The sequence below is a fragment of the Diabrotica virgifera genome, chromosome 1 (genome assembly GCF_917563875.1).
Source record: "Diabrotica virgifera virgifera chromosome 1, PGI_DIABVI_V3a".
Taxonomy (NCBI): domain Eukaryota; kingdom Metazoa; phylum Arthropoda; class Insecta; order Coleoptera; family Chrysomelidae; genus Diabrotica; species Diabrotica virgifera.
In genome coordinates this window covers 113,023,180-113,048,349 of record NC_065443.1, presented here as the reverse complement: position 1 = coordinate 113,048,349, position 25,170 = coordinate 113,023,180, and the positions used below count along the sequence as shown (strand labels likewise).

The 25,170-nt window shown below is 32.9% G+C and overlaps 2 protein-coding genes across 3 annotated transcripts in view; both read right to left on the bottom strand.

Annotated features, from left to right (window-relative positions):
• Positions 1-10,002, bottom strand: part of LOC114331150 (mucin-5AC) — a 34,529-nt gene extending 24,527 nt beyond the window's left edge. For both annotated transcript variants that reach the window (XR_007700285.1, XM_028280633.2), the window contains exons 1-3: positions 9,624-10,002; positions 4,797-5,131; positions 2,729-2,901 (exon numbers count right to left, since the gene is read on the bottom strand). Coding sequence is in view for 1 of the 2 variants with exons in the window: in XM_028280633.2 (XP_028136434.1) it covers positions 2,729-2,901; positions 4,797-5,131; positions 9,624-9,802 (687 nt within the window). In the remaining variant the exon portion in view is untranslated. The remainder of the gene's footprint in view (positions 1-2,728; positions 2,902-4,796; positions 5,132-9,623) is intronic.
• A 1,609-nt stretch (positions 10,003-11,611) lies between these two features.
• On the bottom strand, positions 11,612-13,385 carry LOC114331151 (28S ribosomal protein S14, mitochondrial). Its single transcript, XM_028280634.2, has 2 exons — positions 13,221-13,385; positions 11,612-11,967 (listed from the first exon to the last, which is right to left on the bottom strand). The coding sequence occupies exons 1-2, from the start codon at positions 13,272-13,274 to the stop codon at positions 11,644-11,646; spliced, it is 378 nt and encodes a 125-aa protein (XP_028136435.1). The 5' UTR covers positions 13,275-13,385; the 3' UTR covers positions 11,612-11,643.
• Positions 13,386-25,170: the final 11,785 nt, after the last annotated feature.

Below are 25,170 nucleotides of genomic sequence, written 5' to 3'. Positions count from 1 at the left end.
TAAGACTTATACTCTGAACTGAAATTAATTTTCATCTTAGAAGTTCATATATCCAATGGCATACATGCGAGCCGTCCGCACATTGGTGGAGGCACTATGTGGCTCACATGTATGTCATCCGCACGTAAAGTGTTAAAAAGGGATAAAAGTTCCAAAGAAAAACATTTTAATCTTAAAAGTACACTGACAATGTAGTGTTACTTAGAAATATTAGAACCAATAAAATTATGTATAACTAAAACGAAAGTGTAGAGAGGACTGGAATAGAGGATTGAAAGAAAAAGGTTTGTCTTACTAAGAACACTTGGTAAGACAAAAACAGGATATATTATATATAAAATATTCATTTGAAGATGGAGTTACCTATACAAAGCTAAATAGTTTCTTGTGTGGCAGAAAAAATGTAAAAAAACTGGGAGAAAAAAAAACTTTAATATGTATAAGAGTATAACGTTGTCAGTTAAGAAATTAGAATGCTTATAATGACAAACGAAATGTTAAAGGGGAAAATTCTTCTTCTTCTTCTTTTTGTATAGACATGACTCTGCCTGTTTTTTCAATGTGCCTCTAGTAAGTTGTTGTTCCATCGTTTTCTTGGTCTTCCCACTGATCGTCTTCCTATTGGTGAACCGTCTCTCGGTGTCCTGACTATCCTATTTGTTGTCATTCAGCTTATGTGGTCATTCCATTCTATTCTTTGTTTCTTACCCAGTTATTAATGTTATACACCTTTCATCTCCGTCGTATATCTGTACTTCTAGCTCTGTCCCATAGAGTCTTACCATCAATTTTTCGAAGGGTTTTCATCTCCGCTGTTTCAAGCAAATTTTTTTTTTAATGTGGAGGGTTGATTGGCAAGGTTAGCAGCCTACCAATCGGAAAAACGAGTACTACTCAAAGAAACAATGTGAAGCCTCGGAACCGGATTGATCATATGAAGATGACCATGGCGAGAAATAAGGTAAAATTAAAACTACATATATCGTATGGCCAGTTAAATATTCCAATAAGATAGATGGCTTGCCTAAATATAACAGGTGCCATGAAAACAACACCAACTGCTGCAATGCAGTTGCTCATTGGCATCATCCCTCAACACTAGACCCCTAGACATTTATTTCAAAGAGGTGGCGCTGATGACAATGATGTGATTGCGCTCAGTGGGTGCAAATCTTGATGTAGGAATGGGACAATAATTGAGATGTTGTCTCTGGCGGGGTGAACTGGAAACACTACCCATGCTACATGACAGCCATGGAGGCAACTTAATTAAACCTACATTTGTCTTTGACAAACCCTACAAAATCGAAAACCCTTGAACTAGCTGGTATCTCCATAGCCGCAAAAGAGATATAGCCGGTTAAACCATAATAATCTGCACAGACAGCAGTCACATGCTACTAACCCTGAATAGACCATGTGTCATATCAGGGCTAGTAATGGAGTGTCATGAGTCACTAGCCCAAGCTTCGGATGGTAACAACATCATCCTGGGGTGAGTTAAATGACACAACGGAAATAAAGGCAACCGCATTGCTGACCAGCTAGCTAGGAAGGCAGCAGGGCTAAGACTCTTAACACCTGATTGTGGGCATACTGGGAAAATCCACTAACTCACAAAAGTAAAGTTTTGAGAAAAACGAATTTAAACATTATTATACCATATGACTTACCTCTTAAAAATCGGGTACACTGGCTGTTCACGTTTTGGTACCTGGATATGATTTTGAAGGATGTTAACCACAGGTGGTGTGAACATATATTATGTACTCAAAAATATTTGGAAAAACATTTTTTTTATTCATGAAAACTTAAAAAAAGATGGAGTTAGTTGATTTTCTTTGTCATTGGATGTACTGATTTAAGCACAGTGGATGATGAATTTGGAGATATACGGTTTTTCCTGTTAACATATTGATGTTTGTGGATTTTCCCAGTACGCCCACGTGATGCTTTTTTTGGCTGGTCAACTACAACAATCGCAGAGATTGCCAAATGTCACTCCCACACGCAAACCATGAAAAGATGAGAAGAAGGGCCAGGATGTATTGCCACGGTAACACTAAGGAACCTTGGGAAGTCACCATCAGAAAAGTACTTGAGAATGACCAGGAAAAACCTATGCTTGACAGTTGGTTTTTTAACTGGCCATTGTCAAGTAAGCAAATACCTTCACACATTAGGGCTAGTAGACAAACCTCTGTACAGAAAGTGTGAATGAGATGTCGAGAATGTCGTATGTGAATGTCCAGAGTTATTGTCAATACGAGAGTATGTGTTCAGCGAGCCTTGGCCTACACCTGCCGATATAGGGGAGATGTCACCAGGTGATTTTGTCCACCTTCCTGGAAATGCCAGAATGGACAATGAGCTAAGGACAATAACCCCCTGGGAGGATGCACAATGGGTCAATTGTGGGCTACATGCTGTGGGACTTAACTCGCCCTCTGTACTCTACAGATACAGATCCCAATAAGATTAAGAATCACTCAATTCAAAGAATTGTTAAGTATGACATTCCTAGAATCAGTAAGAGAGGAAAGACTTAATGCAATATGGACAAGACAAATACATATAAAGCAATAAACTGATTGGTTTTGGTGTACCCAAGATAGAAACATATGGAATATGGACAAATATATTGATAGAAACAGATCCCATTTACGGATTACATCTAAAAAAATGATGATGAATGATGACTTACAGGCTTTATGTGAGTTCTGCTTACCTCATTTGCATGTATTCTTTTCCTAGATATTTCTTTTAGAGCATCAAGTACACTTCTAGTACTAGTGGAGTTTCCAGAATGTCTTGAGTTTAATAAAGTATGGTTCCCTCCAGTTGGATTGACTAGACCTTCTAATAACTTTCTATTGTATTCTGGAGTATGTTTCACATAATCTAAAAACAATTTATTAGATATTTTTTTGAAAGATCAACTATTACAAATATATATGAACAATATTTTTAATTTTCAACTATTTTGTGTGGGTAGTACAAGGTACAAGGATTTTTACCAAATTTTAGGATATTATTGTACCTTAAAAAAGCAGCCTTTAGCTAATTTTTTAGTCCTCTAGTAGGTGACCTTGGGCCTGAGATATGCTCTTCGAAGGGGTCAATCATAACCCGTTTTACACTATGTTTGAAGAGCCAAGTGAACCCGTTTTACACTATCTCTGAGCCAAGTGAACCCAGTTTATCACACAAGATCTCATTTTTCTTGTTATAATGTCAATTTTTGGATATAATATGAAACGAAATAATTTGCAACACCGTAAAAGGTATGTTAAGAAGACTGAAAAGAAAACTTATAACATTTTAACTGTAACTGTCAAAATTTAACTCAATGAGGTAAAAAATGTAGAACCCGACAAATGAATAGGTTTTTAAATACCTTTCAAACGAGCATTTGTAACTTAACATCCTTCTAGTATGTTAGAAGAGACAGCTGTTTAAAAATAGCCAGTTTTTCAAAAATCACTTTTTTGTCATTTGTAAACTAATAGTACTTTATGTTGTTCTGAAACTATTTTCTTGTGGCATTTTTGTAATCAACTATTTTTAATGGAAAATAAGCCACAATTTACGTTAATAAAATGATTTTTTTAGTCAAATTGTGGCTTATTTCCCATTAAAAATAGTTAATTAATAGTACTTTTGCCTGACAATATTAAATTGCCTAAAAATTTAGAAGAATGCGTATCTATAAAACCTTAATTCGACCAATAGCATGCTATGGCAGTGAAGCATGGGTCCTGAACGAAACATCCAAAAACAAACTCGACACATTTGAAAGAAAAGTACTGAGGAGAGTACTAGAACCTGTGAGGGAAAACGGAATCTTCAGAATTTGATACAAGAGCTTATCAACTTTATAAGGAAACACCCCAGTCTGACTTCATTAGAATACAAAGATTGCAATGGGCTGGACATGTGATAAGAATGGGAGAGGATAGGCTACCAAAAAGAGCACTGAACGCTAGCAGGCAGGGAAAGGACCGGTTGGAAAGCCAAGAAAGCACTGGAAATACACAGTAAGCAGCAATGAACAAACACTTTTAAGAGTCCGTGTATGGAGAAGAGCAGCCACAGACAAACGAGGGTGGAGGGAAAAAATAAAAAAGGCCAAGGCTCAATTTGGGCTGTAGTACCATAGAAGAAGAAGACGAAATTCTATATGCATACAACAATCTCAACTCATCAGATTTCTTGGCCCCTTCAACTATGTTTTTTTACTGCCTAAAAATTGAGCTTTTTGATTCATAGAGCCAACACATACACTGTCGGATTTAAATACGAAGTTCAGCTACGATTTTATATCGTCTGTGTCTTTCTAATACCTCCTAACCCCAAAATCACGATTGTTCAGGAGACAAGAAAAACTATTGCTATTCATACTCTAAGCAATGGGGATACAAGCTCTTAGAAACCCATTAATATAAGTAATGACGTATGGCTTACAAGGTTTTTTGAACATGTGAGTTTAGTTTTACATTATACAAATGTGCAAAAAACGCATTTTCCAATGTTTGTGGGACGATATGCCTTTTTTGTGTACTGAAAATGTTATATAAGATAAGCAAAAAGAAAAGGTAATTTATAAATGAACTAGGTTCATTTTTCTAAAAATTGAATTTTCCTTGTTTCTCACAACTTTTCCAAGGTAAAATTTTTTATTTTCACAACCTGATCCCTTTTTTACTCCTTTGTTTTCGCTGCCATTCTTTTACTTTGTGATTGCTGTATAACATCTAGTATAGTGATTGTTTTATTGTATATTAAAAAATACATACCTGGGCTTGCCACACGAACAGTTACATGTCTAGGTTTCTTTTGCAAGGTAGGCAACTTGTTTTTGAAAAGATGTACTACAGGAAACAGTCCAACACTGCCATATTTTTCCTGGTGTGTCACAGGACGTCTTTGTTCTTTTTGTCTTTCTGTTTCTTCGTTATACTGTACAATCCTATTTACTAATCCTGGGCTTTTTGCATCTTCAAATGTGCTAACACTTAAATTAAACTTTGTGGAGGCTAACAACGGACCTGGCTGATATTTAGAGGTAGTTGATCGGACATATTCTCTCCTGTTGTGTCTTGGTGGGGTGGCCACTTCTGATAAAGAATATCTAAAATTTATATTGAATATTACTTTTCAAATTACAATGAAAATTTATTTTTAAGGCTTTAAAAACCACAATATACAAACAGTTGTTATTAAATCGTCCCTACCATTTCCAACTATCATATGTGAAAAATCGCATTTTTGAGATTCGATGCCTTGTCCTCGCATTATATGTGATACATCTTGTGGCAAATTCTCGTTATTGTAGCTTGATTGGGAGCAATGGCAATATGCTGTTTAAACTAACGAATGTGAACTTTTTTCCATTTGGTTGACTGCAAACTGACGAAACTGGTATATTTGATAGTTTTGATTTGTATAAATATAACTAAAGGTATATTTTTGTACAACGCTAAATGTCGAATGTGTCACATTCGTTAGTTTGTGTTGTAATTTATTCAATAGTTATTCAATTATAATCTGTAAACTGTCGAAAATGCTAAACTGCTGAGAAGAACAAAATGCATCTGTTTACAATTTGTGCGAATTTTGTTTCGGTATCGCTTCCAAGAAATTCTTGTGAGGCAGTTTATGATTTCATTTTAATGGATTTTTACAGTTATGATTATAGAGTTATTCGCTATTATCCATTTGCTACTTTGAAACATCGGACCGAAACAAATCTTTGATTAATATAAAAAGCAAAGTAACGAACGTGATTTTTTGGAACGAAAAAAATCATAAGCAGTTCAAATTTGTTATCAATCTAAGAAGGATTAAACATTACATACAAAAAATATAAAAATTATATAATATATTAAATATATTGGTATTGATGGTCTGGTATTTAGGTGGTTATGTAGTTATTTAAAAAAGCAGAACTCAAATGGTTAGGGTAAATCACTGTTATCCCAACATTTTTCCTGTGACTTCAGGTATTCCAAAAGGTTCACACCTGGGACCGCTACTATTTAATCTATTTATTAATGATATCACCACTTGATTTTCACATACAAAAGCTCTCCTTTTCGCTGATGACCTTAAGTGTTTTACAATAATAAGATCTCATGAGGATACTCTTGGACTACAATCAGATATTAATAAATTATCCCAGTGGTGCTCTCTTAATGGCATGGAATTAAATGTTGGTAAGTATTATATTATGCGTTTCTGCAGGAATCACCATTTGCTAACACATGGCTATACTATTAACAATGAAGCATTGCAATCATGCACACAAATCAGAGACCTGGGCATAATATTAGATTCTTCACTCAGCTTTAAACACCACATTAGTACTGTTGCCCAAAAGTATATGAAAATGCTTGGTTTCATTGAAAGAACTTCTCGTGATTTCACAGATATCAATTCAATGAAAATTTTATATTGGTCACTTGTTAGATCTCATCTTGATTATTGTTCCTCTGTGTGGTCTCCATATTATCTATGTAGTCCATAAAAATGAACTTGATAGAGTTCAGCATACCCTTCTCAAAGTAGTTAGTTAGTTGTTTTTGTGTTATTAAAATATAGTGTATATTTGCTGGCAAATTCAGTTTGTTGCTGTCAATTTTTAATATTGTAAAAATTGTAACTGTTACAGTATACAGGGTCAAAAATACATTATTTTGGAAAAATATAATATTATTAGTTCCATATAATATTATTAACTGACTTAGGTCCGGTTTCACCAACAATAAATAAATCAATAAATAAAATTTATTAGACGTTTATATTTATATTTTGTTTCAATATAATTTTGATAATTTAAAGTTAAACTGGTGAATTTACTTTCTTATAAATATTTACAGCGAAATTAACTTGTCAATTTATTTGAAGAGTAAGTATTTATTTGATAAATTAGTAAAATAACTCTTATTTGATGTTAGTGATATGGAGAAATGTCAGTTTATTGGTCGAATAACTTTATTCATAGAATAAACTACTATTTGTCGTTGGTGAAACCGGCCATTACAAGATGAAATTCTTTAAGTACCATTATGAAAGAATACTTGAGAACCTTATAAGTTACATTAAGACGAACTGAAGTAATAGCAGTGGCGTATCAAACTGAACTTACAAGTTTTTTTATTTTAATGTGTATGCCAAAGGGATAGTAGCAGATGACCAAAATTAAGTATTGCGATGGCTAAACAACCAACTGATGTGCCTACTACCCCAGACCACACTAGTAACCTTACTGAGGATGTCCACTTTTTAATTCAGAGTCAGATTCAAACTGGTTAGCAGTAAAACATCGAAAACAAAATAAAATATGGATTCACATAAGAACGTTTACCAACACAGGGGAAGCTGAAATTTGGGTGCTGCAATTGGAATATTAGCCACTAACAATGGATTAGAATCTTTTAATAGGGTTATTAAAGACAGTAACATGTTTGGCGAATGCTGACCTCTTTTTTGTTTTTTTAGTTATCGCTTCTAAAATGGTAACTTACACAAGGCGAAAACGGCGGGTTCGTTGAGAAAAATATTCCCATGAAATTTTTTTTGCATAATTACATTCGTGAGACATCCCAAAATAAGGTTCAAGAAGTCGCCCACATGAAAATTGGGCCAAATTTTTTTTAATCAAATTGCAAAAATCAGTATTTTTGGCCCGGACAATTTTTTTGTAGGTTTTTTGGACCATTCTGGATAAAAAAGGTCTCTTATAATTTTTCTCTAAAGTTGATCGTTTTCGAGTTATAAGCAATTTAAAATTGAAAAAAACGAAAAATGGTGATTTTCAAGGCTTAATAACTCGGTTAAAAGTTATTATTATGAAATTCTGAAGCTATTTCCTTGTGGCATTTTTATAATTAAGTATTGTCTATGGGAAATAAGTTAATAAATTCATTTTTTAGTAAAATTGTGGCTTATTTCCCATAGAAAATACCTAATTATTATGAAAGTCAGAAAGTGACTAAAACAAAGTTTAATGCCCCCCTACAAGATCCCTAAGAAATTTTTGTCATTATTTTATTACTAAGCTGTTATTTTTAAGTAATAATATTGAGCACCATGCACGTGGTAAATGATGAGTGTGAGAGAGATGCCACTTCAGCAGTCCAATTGTGCATCTTACTTGCACTCACATTTACGGCGGGCTACCACGTGCATGGCGCTCAATATTATTACTTAAAAATAACAGCTTAGTAATAAAATAATGACAAAAATTTCTTCGGGATCTTGTAGGGGATTCTATAAATCAAACTTTGATTTAGTCACTTTCTGACTTTCATAATAATAACTTTTAAGCGAGTTATTAAGGGCCAATTTCTCATATCGAGTTCAACTCCAGTTTAACCTGAACTTCTAGTAAACGTCAGTTTAAAGTCAAAATCGTCTTTCTCAATTCGTATGTTCAACCGATGGCAGTTTAAACTTGAATGATGCTTGAACAGTGGAATTCGGCCGTTCAAAGATTTCAGAACTCAGTTCAGATGATTTCATGGACTACGCATGCGTTGTATTAACACGAAACGCTGTCATAATATAAATATATCCTATTTTATTATATTAAGCCTAACGATAAACGATAACATTATTTTTGTTTTTATAATATTTATTTATAATTATTAAAATGACTATTTGACTATAAATACTTAAATTTAACTATTCAAAAACAGCATAAAAAAGGTAGTTCAAAATGGCGACAGTTTTTTACCTTTTGCCATCTATTGGCATTTCTCGAAAGCTGTAGAACGAGCGCTGACATGAATGTGCAATGAGAAATGCATTCCAAACAAATCCAAAGATCACCGGTGAACCTGGTTCAACTGAACCATAGATTACCACAGGTATGAGAAATCGACCCTTAGCCTTGAAAATCGCCATTTTTCTTTTTTTTTCAATTTTAAATTGCTTATAACTCGAAAACGATCAACTTTAGAGAAAAATTATGAGAGACCTTTTTTATCCAGAATGGTCCAAGAAACCTACAAAAAAAAGGCCGGGCCAAAAATATTAATTTTTGCAATTTGATTAAATTTTTTTTTTTTTTAATTTGGCCCACTTTTCACGTGGGTGACTTCTTGAACCTTATTCTGGGATGTCTCACGAATATAATTATGCAAAAAAATCTCATGGGAATATTTTTCCCAACGAACCCGCCGTTTTCGCCTTATCTAACTGAATGATCAAGCAAATAGGTATAAACCGCAAAACTACACAGTTTCAAAGCAGCCAACTGTGACTTTAAAACAATGGGTTGATGCCTACCAGGGCTAAAATACTTAAGAGAGTGCCCAAAAAACAAAACTCAATACAAAATTGCAACCGTTTCATAGTCATAGACCATGTCATAGTTATTTAAATGTTGATTCTCAGTGTTCAAGTAAGACAACAACTCGGTGTCAACAATAATAAGTTGCTACTGAAATATATTAATATAATTCACAACTCAATACTTTTGAGGGTCAAAAATAAATAATTTGGTATTAAAATTTTGGTGCTCAATGATATTTCGTTCCAAAAGACAAACGTTTGAAGATCATATCGATTTTATATTGGTGTTAGATTAAATACAAGCCTTAAATATTTTAAGATCTTACCTCCTGGGAGTCATTATTTTGTTCTTGGGTGGAGTTGCAAAAATGCTGTTTAAAGGTGTGGAAGTAATTTTCGGAAATAGAATATTTCTACTCGTGTCATTTATGGTTTCGTCTCTAATATTCGTCAAGTTTGTTTTAAAGTAACTGGGCGAATCAGATAATTTTGAAGAATTAAACATTTTGTAAAGCTTTCAAGGTTATGTTACCAATACTGAAATGTTATTAAGAAGAATATAATGTTAACCACGAGGTGCAAAGTTATCACTTGTTTGATTTTTCTTGTTTGTAGACAGACTCTTTAAAATATCAGAATCCGAGAACAGGATTTATTTAAAAAACTACAATCACACGATTTCAAAATTACAACGAGCAAAATTGACTTATGACAATGACAATTGATGACAATCATATTTTGATCAAAATTGACGTTTGTATTATGACGTCATACCACCAGTGCTCTGACAAAATCATGATCTTAGAACAAAAAACAAAACAAAGTGATCATAAAACAACATTTTTTTATGTTCTAAGGCACAGCCTCCTCTAAGGTCAAAAAATGAGAAAAAGTCGTTTCTTATTCTGTTTTTTGACGGTCACACCGGTCTTATACATTACACGTATACGGCACCTTTTAGCTTTTTATTTCATTTGAATTTAAAAGGGCCATAAATAACAACTATTAATGAAAAATAATAGGTATACCCTCGGAATGAGATATTTTGTTAAAATACATCTCGAACTGTACTCTTAAATAAAAACAGGTATTTCTTTATAGTTCTGTAATATTTATTTAAATCATCATTATCAACAGTAGACTGCAAAAGAGAATCAAGTAATTAAAAAGTATATGTATTCTGTTGTTCATAAATTTGGTAAATAATAATCTGATATTATTAATATTGTAATGAGTTTAACACTTAGTTTTTATTTTAATTTATTTACACTTATTTTTACTAAACACTATTTACAGTTAAAATATAATTTGTATAATACATTTATTACAATTTATCTCCCGACCAAAGCACTCACATTAGATACAATTTTTTACTTTCAACTAACTGTAAAATCTAATTATTCAATTTAAATACAGTCGAACCCGCTTATTGGAATAGCCTTAGTGTCAAGCAAAAGTATTCCTATAACCGGGAAATTCTAATAACCGATCTTTGGTAGCTAGTAGAAACGTTTTGGGACCTTAAATTTCTATTCCTTAAAGCGGGATATTCCTTTAAGAGGTATTCTAATAAGCGGGTTCGACTACACTCAATTGGAATAAATAGAATTACTAAACAGAGAAATGGTGGCGTCTCTAGAACTCAACAAACCAGCAGTAAAAACTGGTTTCATTGGGTGGTCAGGATCAGCTTTACATTGCCCCCTCCTTATGAGATGGTTCCTCCTGGAACTGGATGCTGGTATCGGCAACTGGACCCTCTTTTATAATTATAAAAAATACAAGGGACAGTTACCTACCGCTCCGAACCAGTAACTATGAGGATTGCAAAACACTAATACCTGACTTACATGTCTTCAAAGATTTCTTCTATCATAGTTCCGACAACCCTCCAATCAAATTGAAGGCATTCTAGCTTTGGAATGGCCAACTTTTGGGCATGCTTCTTCAATTGAAGTAGGGTTTCCCATACATCTTGGTAGGTAGATTGTTCATGGGCAGTGTCTTTTGTTACCAAGTAAAAAAGGTAACATGATGCATCTTGGAGTTTTAAAGCTTTTCTAGAAGCTGGCAGTTGGCATTGAAGTTCTGCAACTAGACCAAACTTCCTTCAGAAGCCGGATTCCAACCCTCATACGTCAATACCGGCCAGGATGGTATGAGCCAGTGAGTAGACATCTAAAGGCCGAGCAGATCTTGCCTTTCTTCAGTGGTAATACTATTGTTTTACCAGTACCTCTGACAAATTGTAACTTACCATAAATCTAGTTTTGTAATTATACCTTACATTTCTTTAAGAAATGAAACACAAAAATATCTACATATAACTAATTATATTGAATAAATCTACCACATAGCACGTTGAACACCACTCAATTTATTATAATCTGCTAAGTGTCTAAAAACAATTCTACTAAGTCTCCATCTATAGACAACACCCCTTGGTCTAGAAGTTATCACACATCTTTTTTTGGTTCTTATTAACGCAGAATCTCTTGGTAAAGCATGTATTTCAGCATCTGCAATTTCTCTTAATTCGGAAGGAAGAACATCGTTTTTTCGAAGAGAGTTAATACGAAGTCTTAAAGGAGCATACTCAGTAGTCATCTTTCTGCGTTTAACATCTCTGATCATCCATCTATTCTGCCATTTGTTACGAATTTGTTGGAACTAAAATAAAAATGTGTTAGAACATTTTTAAGAGCAAAGAACAAAAGATTATATAATCACCGACAAAAATATTGCATATGCATGTGGAATGAATTTTTTTCAGCTGCTCTCCTTAATCCCCCTGTATAATAGGAATAGGATTTCTTTTTCGGATGCGATGTTTTAAAGTATCACATAAATGCAATGATCGGATTTAAATCTGATCAGGGCTATATGCTGGCCAGTATAAGTTTTAAATTGAATCTCATCAAGGTAAGTATTCACTTTGCTAGCGACATGAAGATGTGCATTAGCACCAATATGTCATATCCAATATGGCTTTCAAATGGCAAAACATGGTCTTCTAAAATGTTTTCAATGTACATATCAGTTGGCATTCACCTAATTTCCTTCACATTCCTTTCAAAGCAATACATCTCTGTAGCACTATGCCACCCCAACCAAAACTAATATTCTGTATGAGGTTACAACTGACATACTGTTCACCAACTCTTCTGTAGATGAGTTATGTAAGTCTTGCTTCCATATGGTAAACGGTATGTCAGATGTAACCTCATACAAACAAAGTGTTAATTTTAAAGGTAGGGGAGAGTGGTATTTCTGGGAAAGGAGATACCGAACTTGTGGAGGTGGTTGGGTGAATGACAGTTGATATGTACATTAAAAACATTTTAGAAGATCATGTTTTGCCATTTGCCAGCAATATTGGGTAACAAATTCATGTTAGTGTTAATACACCATGACGCAGGTCTTCATGTCAGTAGAATTCGCGAACTCAATCGACTGTAGCTGGCAGTGCAGTTGCATGAAAATGGCCGATGTAATTGGGATAACAATATTTTAATATAATTAATGTAATTAATTAATATAAATAAATCATTCATTAAATGAACACACCCGACAAACATTTAAACGACGTTGATACATACGTTAACGGATGATTTGTTCATATTTTCATCCCAATTCCTCTAGTTCCAAATAAGCGGCAGCAACCTCCCTTGAGTTCCCGAATAGTGAATAGGTACTTACCTTGATGAGATTCAATTTAAAAATTATATTGGCCACTATATAGCCCATATTAAATTTAAATCCGATTATACCATTTATATGATACATTAAAACATCGCATTTGGAAAAGAAATCATATTTCTATGACACTGGGGGCAGCACAGAAAATTTTATTTCACACTTTAATTTCAAAATATGCAATATTTTTGTCCGTGAGTGTATAAGTAGTAGCTATCGTTTCTTACATTTTGTAAGTTATTTGTTGTTAATAAAGTTGATATATTTTTTAAAATATTCATTTTCACTTTTATATTTTCTCGTACTCGTAACCTCAATTTCCTCTTTTTTTATTTTAAATCTACGATCTACCTACCTAACCTTCGTTCTTTTGACATTCAGTTCATTTGTCATATACATCATATGACTTCAGTCATCTATAACTGTCAATTAGGCATTCCAAATCACGTGATATAATATGGCTGCTGGATGGCAAAACTGTCATCCATAGGCGTATCCAATTATTAAACCACTTCATATTTAAATTGCTATCACAATTTCACAGATTTCGCTACACAATTAACCAAAAAACAAAACCAAACAGGATATTCTTTACAAATTTGTCAATATTTAATGTAAACATTAGATACGCGATGACCACCCCCCTTATCTATGTCTATGGCCATGTCAGTTTAGCCATCCACCGGCCACCACTGACAGTTCATTGGAATCCCGATGATTCTGTCTAAATCCTGACCCATTGCTTAACCCATTGCGTAATTTGGGTTGCCTATATAAACTTAAATCGGCGAAATGGGCCTTCTGAGTTATTTAAAAAATGTTACAAATAGAAATTGCAATAAAATAGAAATGGGAAAATTATTAATTTATAGATATTACAAAGAAAAGGTATTTAAATGGTTTTCGAGCAAGTCATGCTGTATGAAAGAATTTTATAAATAATACAATTTTGCTATTAACCACTTTAAAAATTCACATTGTAAGGCATGAATAAATTAAATTATGTAGGTATTAGTACCTTTTTAGATGTACATACTTACTGAAAATATATTACTATAAAGATTGATCTGTGGCTATGCTTGACTTAAATAAAACAACGATTAGATAATATAAAAAATGACAAATTTTATTAAATTTGGGAAAGTACATATCATAAATACAAATACCAATGTTAAAAAGTATTTAGGTATAGACACGGTATAGACTCAAAATTCAAAATATATATATATATATATATATATATATATATATTCAAAAAATGTTTGTGTCATTCATGCGTTACATACAATGTGAATTTTTAATGTGGTTAGGTATGTACATGGTACATATTATATAGCAAAAATTTTATTATTTATAAAATTCTTTCACGCAGCACGACTTGCTCAAAAACGTCTTTAGGTACCTTTTCTTTGTAATATCTATAAATCAATAATTTTCCCATTTCTCAGAAGTTTTCGAAATATGTAGGTATTCTTTTTCTCATGATCATCTTTCAGTGCGTCACAGTTTTTCGATTTCTTTCTAACGCATTAAATTGCATGTGACAGAAAAAACGCACGTCGGTGATTACTTTGGTAATTATTCTAGTTCGGTGATTATTCTAGTTGTCGATAGATGGCGCCATAATAAAAAATATTTTTTTTAATTAGATAATAATATTACAAATATAATCTGTATAACTTATAAGACTATACAAATCAAAGAAAATACAAAATACCATTTTATAAATGCAAGAAACACATTTGATTTGTTTTTATTCCAAATTTAACTAAAATGTCATGTTAGACTAAATGTCATAAATGTGTATTATCACGGACTTACCCTTTTTCCTATCATTTAATGTTACACACTGAAAAATGCTCATGAAAAGGACCTATAATAGTACCTACATTGCACACCGCAGCCATATGAACATCTATATATATAAAAGAAAGTCGAGGTTGTGTTAGTTACACCATTTATAGCTCGAGAACGACTGAACAGATTTTTATGAAATTTTACATGTATATTCTAGCGGACTGGGAATAGGATAATATGGAGTTTCATACCCGTACGTCATAAGGGGGGTGGCCCCCCTGATATATTTTTTTAATTTTTGGAAAAACCGTTTTTTACTATTTTTATGAGATGTAGAAGCAAAAGATACATACAATCCTAAATTTTCAATTTTCTATCTCAGACCGTTATTTTTTAATAGCCATTTAAATATTTTACATCTAAATATATATATATATATATATATATATATATATATATATATATATATATATATATATATATATATATATATATATATAAAACAAGGTTGAAATATTGGGGTAGCAATTATATACAAGTATATAATCAAAGATTATATACCTGTTATATATATATATATATATATATATATATATATATATATATATATATATATATATATATATAAATTTTATTGTTAATATATTGTTAATTTTGTATTCACATTCACATTGCGAGTTATTTGCCAATGATTTTTCTTTTCTATGTTTATAGTTGTACTCGCTTACTTAACATCCTTTAATATATATATATATATATATATATATATATATATATATATATATATATATATATATATATATATATATATATGTTAGATCACTAATCACGTATTTGACTTTTTAAAAAAAGATTTTATTTGTTACACAATAAGTTTACATAATAGTACAAAGTTAAATTAATTTAAAATGACTACAATAACTGGACTGGTCGAAGTTGCAGCTAAGAGTGGTCCCGGCATCTGAAAATGGCAATTTATAGGTTTGGTATGAAGTGCTGAATCGCTGTTCCCATGAGAATTGACCAACGGTTCGTACAAAGTTCATCTACTGCGTGCTCAGCGGTTTCTATGGGAATGGGATGATGAAATATGAAGTCGGCGAACTTAAGCTAGTTCAAGGTTAATATTTTCTCATATAACAGCTCCCCTTATTAGTGAAAAGTCAATGCCATTGCTTTGACTTTTACAGAGTAATTGGTGTTTCTGCTTCTTCTTCGCTCTCTTGTTGGACATTGGGTCTTCTTCTGAAGGAGGTAAAGCTTTGAAATTTCTGTCTAATGGAATTTCTGCGTGATGCTGAAGTTGGAGGCTGATCCTGGGACAAGGAGATTGCAATTTTTGGAAATATTTTGGTTCGATATTTACAACAAAGGTATAAGATAGCTAGGATGATAATCAGGGATAAGATTGATATAGTGAATAAGGGTAAATGTTCCTCGATGAATGATTGGCTCATGATATGGTCCAGTTCTTCCGAATATTGGTCCAATTTGTGTTGTGCAATATTTAAGTCATCTACGTTGATCTTACTGAGTTTTAGTGGTTTCAATTTTGATAGGTGACTCTTTGTCTCAAAATGGTCACAGCATCTGTAGGGTACGTTAACTGGGTGACTTCTATACGTAATATTTGTACATTTCTCGATTTGGTCTTTGGCATGAATTCTGGTACTGCCAATGAATGCAATACATTCGGGAATTAATCTTAAGATTGAATTTGTTTTGATTATTCGTGTAGTGACATCTTTTCTTGCACATTTGATTGTTACTGGTAATGGATCGGAAATGGTTAGCAACCATAAATTTCGGTCAATTTCTTGAACGTTGTAACCTTGTGCCAAGAGCATGGACATCTGGCAAGTTTTTGGCAAGTTGCTGAGAGGTTTCAAAAGCTGGGCTTCGCATATAGCATCGGTGTCTATGGGGTACGGAAGAATGTCTGTACACATTCTTTGGTTTTGACTGATTTGATTGCATTTTTCGGTGTCCGTGGGTAAGACATATGAAATTGAATCATCATCTCGCGCTATGTATTTATGAACAGTTGAAAGTATATGATGAAAACCAGTTTGATTATCTAATATTGGTATTGAATATAGTTGATACAAAGTGAAGATTTCGGGATCAACTAACGGAATTTCGAGAACGAAAACAATTTTTGAATCAAGCTGATAAGCTTGTAGTTTTATTATGTCAATATACTGAGCTATATTTGACATATAAGTGGGTAGAGGCAAAACGTTATTTTGTAATGACTGTGAGATTTCTTTTAATGCTTCCATTAAGTCTATGGGCGAAATAATAGAACTATGTAAAATTTGCAGGCGAGAGAATGTGATAGAATTTAGTATATCATTTAAATAATTTTCTAAAAATACGTAGCTTTCCATTAAGGACTCACATAAATCTAGTATTTGTAATTGTGCTTGGTAAAAGGAGATGTCATTATTAATGTCCAGAAGTGTAGTCTCTATAGTTTTTAAGTCGTTGTTAAAGGTTTCTTCGTCTATTTGCAATTTTTGAATAGTAGTGTTCAAAGTTTTTATAATTGAAGTGGTAACAGATATTTGATTTTTTAAGAGATTTTCAATTTGAGTTTCATCGGAGTTTATCTTATTTATACATTTATTAAAGTATTCGCCGTCAGAGGCGTCCAAATTTCCAGTAATGGATTTCCATATTGTTCCAATACCATTTACTAAACCGCGTTTTACGCGTTTATTATAAGGTACTGTGTCAGAGGTTATCTCTTTATATTTTAAGTTAACGGAGTTTGAGATTTGTTTTAGCAGACTAACATGTGTCTGTACTTCGGCTTGAAAGGCAAGTTTTCTCGGTGTATCCACGTTAATAAATTTTTCTAATAGGTTTTCCAAAATTTTGTCATTGTTGGATATTGTAGTTTTGATAGGCAATAATTCTTTGTAAACAAGTAAAGTCCATTTGTCGTTAGATATTCGTATAGTTCCTTTTTCATGGAAAAATATTCCAATTGTGTTATTAATGGGAGTGAGGAGAATTTGGGATTGGACGATAGAAAGGAGTCCATAGAATCTGTAAAGGAAAATTATTCAAAATAAGGTTTTAGTCTGTCAAAATTTACTTTAGAGGTTTGGTTAGTTTTGGGGTTAAGGATAATTGCGGAATTTGTAAAAATTTCTTGAATTTCGAAAGGTCCATTAAAAAGATTTTCTGATTTTGATTTAATTTGGGATTCTTTTACGTAAACTTTGTCACCAATTTTAAAATCAGGTCTTTGCGCTGAAATATTTTCGTCAAATCTTACTTTCGCCTTTTCTTTCTGTCTCTCTGTTTTTGCTCTGGCTACTTTGTAAAAATATTCCATGCGATTATTTAGGTCTCGAATATATTTACTCATTAGTGTTTTTTGATTGTATAGAGTTTCTGGTGGACGGCCTGCAGTGTGCCCAAATATAAGTTCATATGGTGTAAAACCGTGGGTCTTATTTTTCGTGTTGTTATAACATATTACTGCATAAGGGAGTATATTGAAGGGATGATCATTCGGGTTTTCGGCTTGATTTGCTCTAATCATTTCTGAGAGTGTGGCATGAAATCTCTCTACGGATCCATTAGATTGTGGATGGTTAACACTAGAAAATGTTAGTTTGATGTCATATAATTCGCATAGATCTTTGATTATAGCATTTTCGAATTCTCGACCGCAGTCACAATGAATTCTTAGTGGTGTTCCATAGTGCTGAAAGAAGAGTAGGAGTGTCTTGGCTACTGTTACTGCCTTTTTGTCTTCTAAAGGATAGGCTTGTGTGAATTTTGTCAATTCGTCACGAATAGTTAATGCATAATTTCTAGTAGGGTATTCGAATATGTCCATATTGATTCTTTCGAATGGTGTTTTTGGAGTTTCTGTTATGACTAGTGGTCCACTTAAGTTTTTTCTACAAATTTTAACTTTTTGGCATATTTCACATGCTTTTACAAATTTCTCTACATCTTTTGTTAAATTTTTCCAATTATATTTTTGTTTTATTCTTCTGACAGTTTCGTTTATTCCACGGTGTAAATTATTTTTACCACAATGGTAATGATCTAAGATTTGAGGGATTTCGTCTTCGCTGGCTGTTTTAATTATATTTTGACAGATTCTTAATTTTAATTCTTTGTCAGCAAAAATATACGAAAATATCTCTAGAATAGGTAGTTCGAGATTATTTTCGACACAATATATTTTTGATTCATCGAATTGATCTTTATTTGCAAAAAGTACAAGAAACAGGTGTGATATTACTCGTTCGGGATCAAAAGGTAATGGTATAATAAAATATCTTCGATCTTTTACTGTTTTGCTGTGTACAATATTAATTCTTCTGTTACTATATTCCATGTTTTCTTCGAATATGTCATTCATTATTTTCTCGTGAAGTTCTTCAAGTTTATTTTGCCAGAAAAAGGTAACAATATTTTTGTTAGATTTGTCTAATAAGTCCGTATTCGATATTTCAACTTTAGAATAATCGATTATCGACTTAGTTCTGTAAAGTTCGATAAACTTGTCAAGTTCCTCGGACATTTTTTCTATATCTTCTTCATCGTTGTCTTCCTCGTTTTCTTGTGTGTCCGTGTCGTCTTCATTCGATGCATGTAATGTGATTTTCGATTGAAAGTTTGCACAATCCTTAAAATGGTTAATCTTAATCCTTGAGAGGGCATCAGCGTTTCTGTTTATTTTTCCTGCACGATGTTCTATTTTATAATTGTATTCTTCGAGTTTTAGGCGCCAACGCGCTAATCGGCTTCCGGGATCTTTTATCGAGAAAAGCCATGTAAGGGGTCGATGATCGGTAATAAGTGTAAATTTTCGGCCAAAAAGATATGGTCTAAAATGTTTGACTGCCCATACGATAGCTAGTAACTCTCTCTCTATGGTTGAATATTTTGTTTCTGCACCGCATAATGTTCTAGAGGCATAAGCTATGGGTAAATCTTTTCCTATAGGGCCTTGTGATAGAACGGCTCCAATCGCGAATGCACTAGCGTCAGTTGTTAGTAAAAATGGTTCCTCAAAATTCGGATATATGAGTATTGGATCTGATGTTAGAATATTTTTGAGTTCGTTAAAGGCTTCTTTGCATTCAGAATTAAAGATAAAAGGTACGTCTTTCTGGAGTAGTTTCGTAAGTGGTTTAGAAATTTTGGCAAAATTTGGAATAAATCTTCTGTAGTAACCGGCTAAGCCTAAAAATGATTTTATTTCTTTGGTGTTCTTTGGTTCCGGGAAGTTTTTGATGCAAGATATTTTAGCTGGATTTGTTTTTACTCCATTTTCTGTTACAAGGTGGCCCAAATATGCCACTTCTTTTCTTAGAAATTCGCATTTGTCTGGTTGTATCTTTAAATTTGCTTTTCGTAACCTTTTAAAAACTTCTGTTAATCGTGACATGTGATCATGAATAGTGGGTGAGTAGATAATTATGTCATCCATGTATACTAGGCATCTTTCGTTTTGTATTCCTAAGAGGATGTTGTCCATTACTCTTTGGAAAGTAGATGGAGCATTCATTAGTCCGAATGGCATGCGGACAAATTCGTAATGTCCATTTTCGACTGAAAAGGCCGTTTTCTGGATGTCTTGTGGCTCAATTTCAATCTGGTGAAATCCAGAGGCTAAATCTAGCGTTGTGAAGTATTGGCATCTTCCTAGTTGGTCCAATAATTCTGATATTTGTGGGAGAGGATAGCGGTCTTGTACTGTGAGTTCGTTAAGCTTGCGATAATCAATAACAACTCGCCATTTTTGTTTTCCTGAGGCATCTAATTTCTTTGGTACAACCCAGACTGGACTCGAATATGACGAGACGCTTTTCTGGATTATTCCTTCTTCTAACATTTTATTAATTTGCGTCTTTACCTCTTCCTTATGTATTTGAGGATATCTATAGGATTTAGTAAAGATAGGTTTAGCGTTGTTTGTATCGATTTTGTGCTTGATTTCGTTTGTGAAAGTCAATTTGTCGCCTTCGACATAAAATATATCTGCATATTCAGTACAGATGTCTAAAATTAGTTCTTGTTCTTCGCAATTTAGGTGATCAATTCTTAGTTGTTCTTTAATTATTCTCGTTCTATCTACTACGGGTTCTTCAAAATCATTTCCGTTGTAGGCTAGGATTGTCTCCGAATTTTTGAAAGGTTCAATTGAAATGTCTGAAAATTCGATTGTCTTCGGCATAGCATTAGCATTTAGGACGGAAGTTAAGAATTCTCCATTTTCGTCAACATGGACTAATGCATGAGGTAATCTAACTTTTTCTATTTCTTGTGCTGATAATATGGCATCTGTATTTGATAAGTTGCATTTTAGTCTGCATATTTGTTCGGTCCGGCTGTCAATGGTAATTATGTTTTTTCCTTTTATTCGTTTTCTCTCCGGTCTTTCAAGATTTTTGTCTTGATCTCGGTTATTTACGATAGTGTATTTTTCATTCATAGGGTTTTGGTATTTTAAATTTGATTCCTGTTTAGAATCTGGTTTAATTTTTATTTTAGGTTCGTTTTGTCTTGTTTCCGTAGGGTGTGTCGGTGATATGTCTTTAGGAGGTGTGTTTGTATCATGCCCTACCTTGTGAAGGGTGAGAGTTTTAAAATTTGTATGCAACTGTCGGGATTTGAGATCTATTACGCATTCATAATGATCTAGAAAGTCTAGGCCTATTATGCCATCGAAGTCAATGTCTAAATTGAAAATAAAGACTTTGTGGGGATTATCGTCAGTGAAAGGAATAAGGACAGATTCTGTTATTAACAATTTTTGATCGGTTATACCTTGGATAGTAACGTTTTCAGGAAATCTATTATGATAATTGCGTGCTGTGTTTTCTTTGAAAACAGTGATTCCAGCACCTGTGTCGATTAAAAGTTTAAAAGTGTTGGTAGCATCGTTAATGTAATATAAATTTTTGGAACTCATGGTATGAAATGGGGTTACAGGAACCTTTGTTCGGGAAAATTGAGATCCGGATGAAAATTGTCTAAGTTTAGTGCCTGGATTTGTTCTTGGATATTCGTAATATCCGTTGAATGGTTCGTATGGTTGGGAGGATGATTTTGATTCTGAAGTGAAAGAAAATCCTGATAATTTTCTGTGTCGAGTGTGTTATTGGTTTCGTAAAAGTTATCTGTTTGTGGATTATTTTCTGTATAATAATCTGTTTCATAGTTTTCGTAGTTATCGGTATTATAATAATTATTATCTGTATAGTAATCGTCTGTATAATAGTTAGTCGTCATTTCATCAGGGTATTCATTTAGAACATGTGCCCTTTGAAAATTTGGGTTTCTTTGAATAACGGATGGACGATTTTGATTTTGATTTTGAGATGAAAAGGAAGGTCTCTGTTGGTTGAAATTTGGATTGTTGGAGGAATATTGATTCCTATTAGGGTTTTGATTGTTTTGATAGTTGTTAGGTCCATTATTATATTGGTTTTGATAACCGTTAGGCCTAGAAAAAGATTGATTTGGTTGTACGAAACGGGAAGAACGGCATTCAAAATTTTGATGACCCATTCGGCCACAATTTGTGCATTTTGTAAATTGAGATGAGGGTCTTCTCGTTGGTTGAGAAGGCTTAGGAATATTTGATTTAGAATTAGATTTTTGTTCTTCAAAATATGATAATTGAAGTTCGCGTCGGATACGATTGCTTGCTTCAATGAGATCTTTTGGATTACTAGCCCTAATAATTTGTCCTAAACGAGGTTCTAAACCGGTTAAAAGCGTGTTTAGAGCCATGGTATCGATTAAGTCACATTGGGCGGTTTTTTGTTCTGGGGTTAAATCTGCTATTTGGATCGAGGCGTGCATTTTTGCATTCAAAACTTGTAAGCGGTTAAAGAAAGTTAGAGGAGATTCGTTAGATAGTTGTCTTAGTCTTTGTAAGTCTTGTATTAAGGAGGTCAGGTCTCTACTGTCTCCGAAATGTAGATTTAGTAATTGTTTTATTTCTTTATAAGAAAGTGGTTTTCTAGAATTAATAAGCTGTGCAGCTTTACCTTTGAGTTTATTTTTTATGTGAATCGTTAAAAGAACGCGCTGATCGCCTGTAGCCATCTTAATAGCACAGTCGCACGCATCTAAAAATGTTGAAAGAGAAATCGGATCGCCTTCAAATTCTGGGATAATGGAAAAAATTTCCGAAAGCTTGTATGGTTCGATTTCTTGTTGAGTTTGGGAACGTGTCTCGGGCATTTTGCGGGATATTTTTAAACAAATATGAAAAAAAGAAGTATGGAGAAATATAAAATATCTGTATGTAAGGGAGAAAAAAAAATATGTAGTGGTATATAAAGGGCAAAATGTATCAATAAAAATAAAAATGTTATATAGAGACAAAATGTATCAATAAAAATATCAAATAATATATCAATAAAAATGTATCAAATATATCAATAAAAATATCAAGAGAAAATATACCAAAATATAGCAAGTAAAAATATGTCAATAAAATATGGTAGAAATATACCAAGTAATAAAATTATGTCAATAAAATATCAGTATAAAATAGTATAAAGAAAAATGTCAATATTAATACTTTCAAATATTAGATAATCAAATTGTATTTTATTTTTTTTTTATGTATCTTGATTAATAATTGACTTGCAGTATAGTCAATTTCGTAAATTATTAAAACAAAATTATTAACGAGATTATTCAAAATCCACTTACATAAAGAAGAACATCGGGACGCCTTGTTCTCTCTGCTCAGCTACCAGGGGCTTCACTAGGTGTTCCTTCCGTAGATCACAGGAGTGAGGTTGTTCGGAGATGCTTTCTTCTTTAAGGGTCGTCTTGTTCTCTCTGCTCGGCTACCAGGGGCTTCACTGGGTGTTCCTTCCGTAGTTCACAGGAGTGAGGACTTCCGTAGATTCTTTGATCCGTTAAGGGATAAGAATCCGCCGCTGCCAGTGAGTATACACGTGTTCTAGCAACGTTAAACGGATCCTACTGACTGCGCCAATTGTTAGATCACTAATCACGTATTTGACTTTTTAAAAAAAGATTTTATTTGTTACACAATAAGTTTACATAATAGTACAAAGTTAAATTAATTTAAAATGACTACAATAACTGGACTGGTCGAAGTTGCAGCTAAGAGTGGTCCCGGCATCTGAAAATGGCAATTTATAGGTTTGGTATGAAGTGCTGAATCGCTGTTCCCATGAGAATTGACCAACGGTTCGTACAAAGTTCATCTACTGCGTGCTCAGCGGTTTCTATGGGAATGGGATGATGAAATATGAAGTCGGCGAACTTAAGCTAGTTCAAGGTTAATATTTTCTCATATAACATATATATATATATATATATATATATATATATATATATATATATATATATATATATATATATATATATATATATATATATATATATACAGGGTGTCCCGAAAAGAATGGTCATAAATTATACCACACATTCTGGGGTCAAAAATAGTTCGGTTGAACCTAACTTACCTTAGTACAAATGTGCTCATAAAAAAAGTTACAGCCCTCCGAAGTTACAAAATGAAAATCGATTTTTTTCAATATATCGAAAACTCTTAGAGATTTTTTATTGAAAACGTGCATGTATCATTCTTATGGCAGGACCACCTTAAAACAAAATTATAGTGAAATTTGTCCACCCCATAAAAAATTTATGGGGATTTTGTTCCTTTAAACCCCCCCAAACTTTTGTGTACGTTCCAATTAATTCATTATTGTGGTACCATTAGTTGAACACAACATTTTTAAAACTTTTTTGCCTCTTAGTATTTTTTCAATAAGCCAGTTTTTATCGAGATACGGCTTCTTTTTTACTATATTTACATAAAAAATTTATGGGGGTTTTGTTCCTTTAAACCCCCCAAATGTTTGTGTACGTTCCAATTAAACTATTGTTGTGGCACCATTAGTTAAACACAGTGTTTATAAAACTTTTTTGCCTCTTAGTCTTTTTTTGATAAGTCAACTTTTATCGAGATATGGCTTCTTTTTCAAAATATACCAAAAAATTTAAGTTATAAATAAATTTTCAAATTATTAACAGGTGTCTATAATCATACTTAACCATATACAAATATGTGATGGATACGACAAATATTCAAAATATCTCGATAAACACTGGCTTATCAATAAAGTACCAAGAGGCAAGAAAGTTTTAAAAATATTGTGTTTAACTAATGGTGCCACAATAATAATTTAATTGGAACGTACATAAAAGTTTGGGGGGGTTTAAGGGAACAAAACCCCCATAAAATTTTTATGGGGTGCACAAATTTCACGATAATTTTTTTTACGATGTTGCTGCGATAAAAATTCCTCATGTCCATTTTCAATAAAAAACCTCTAGGAGTTTTCG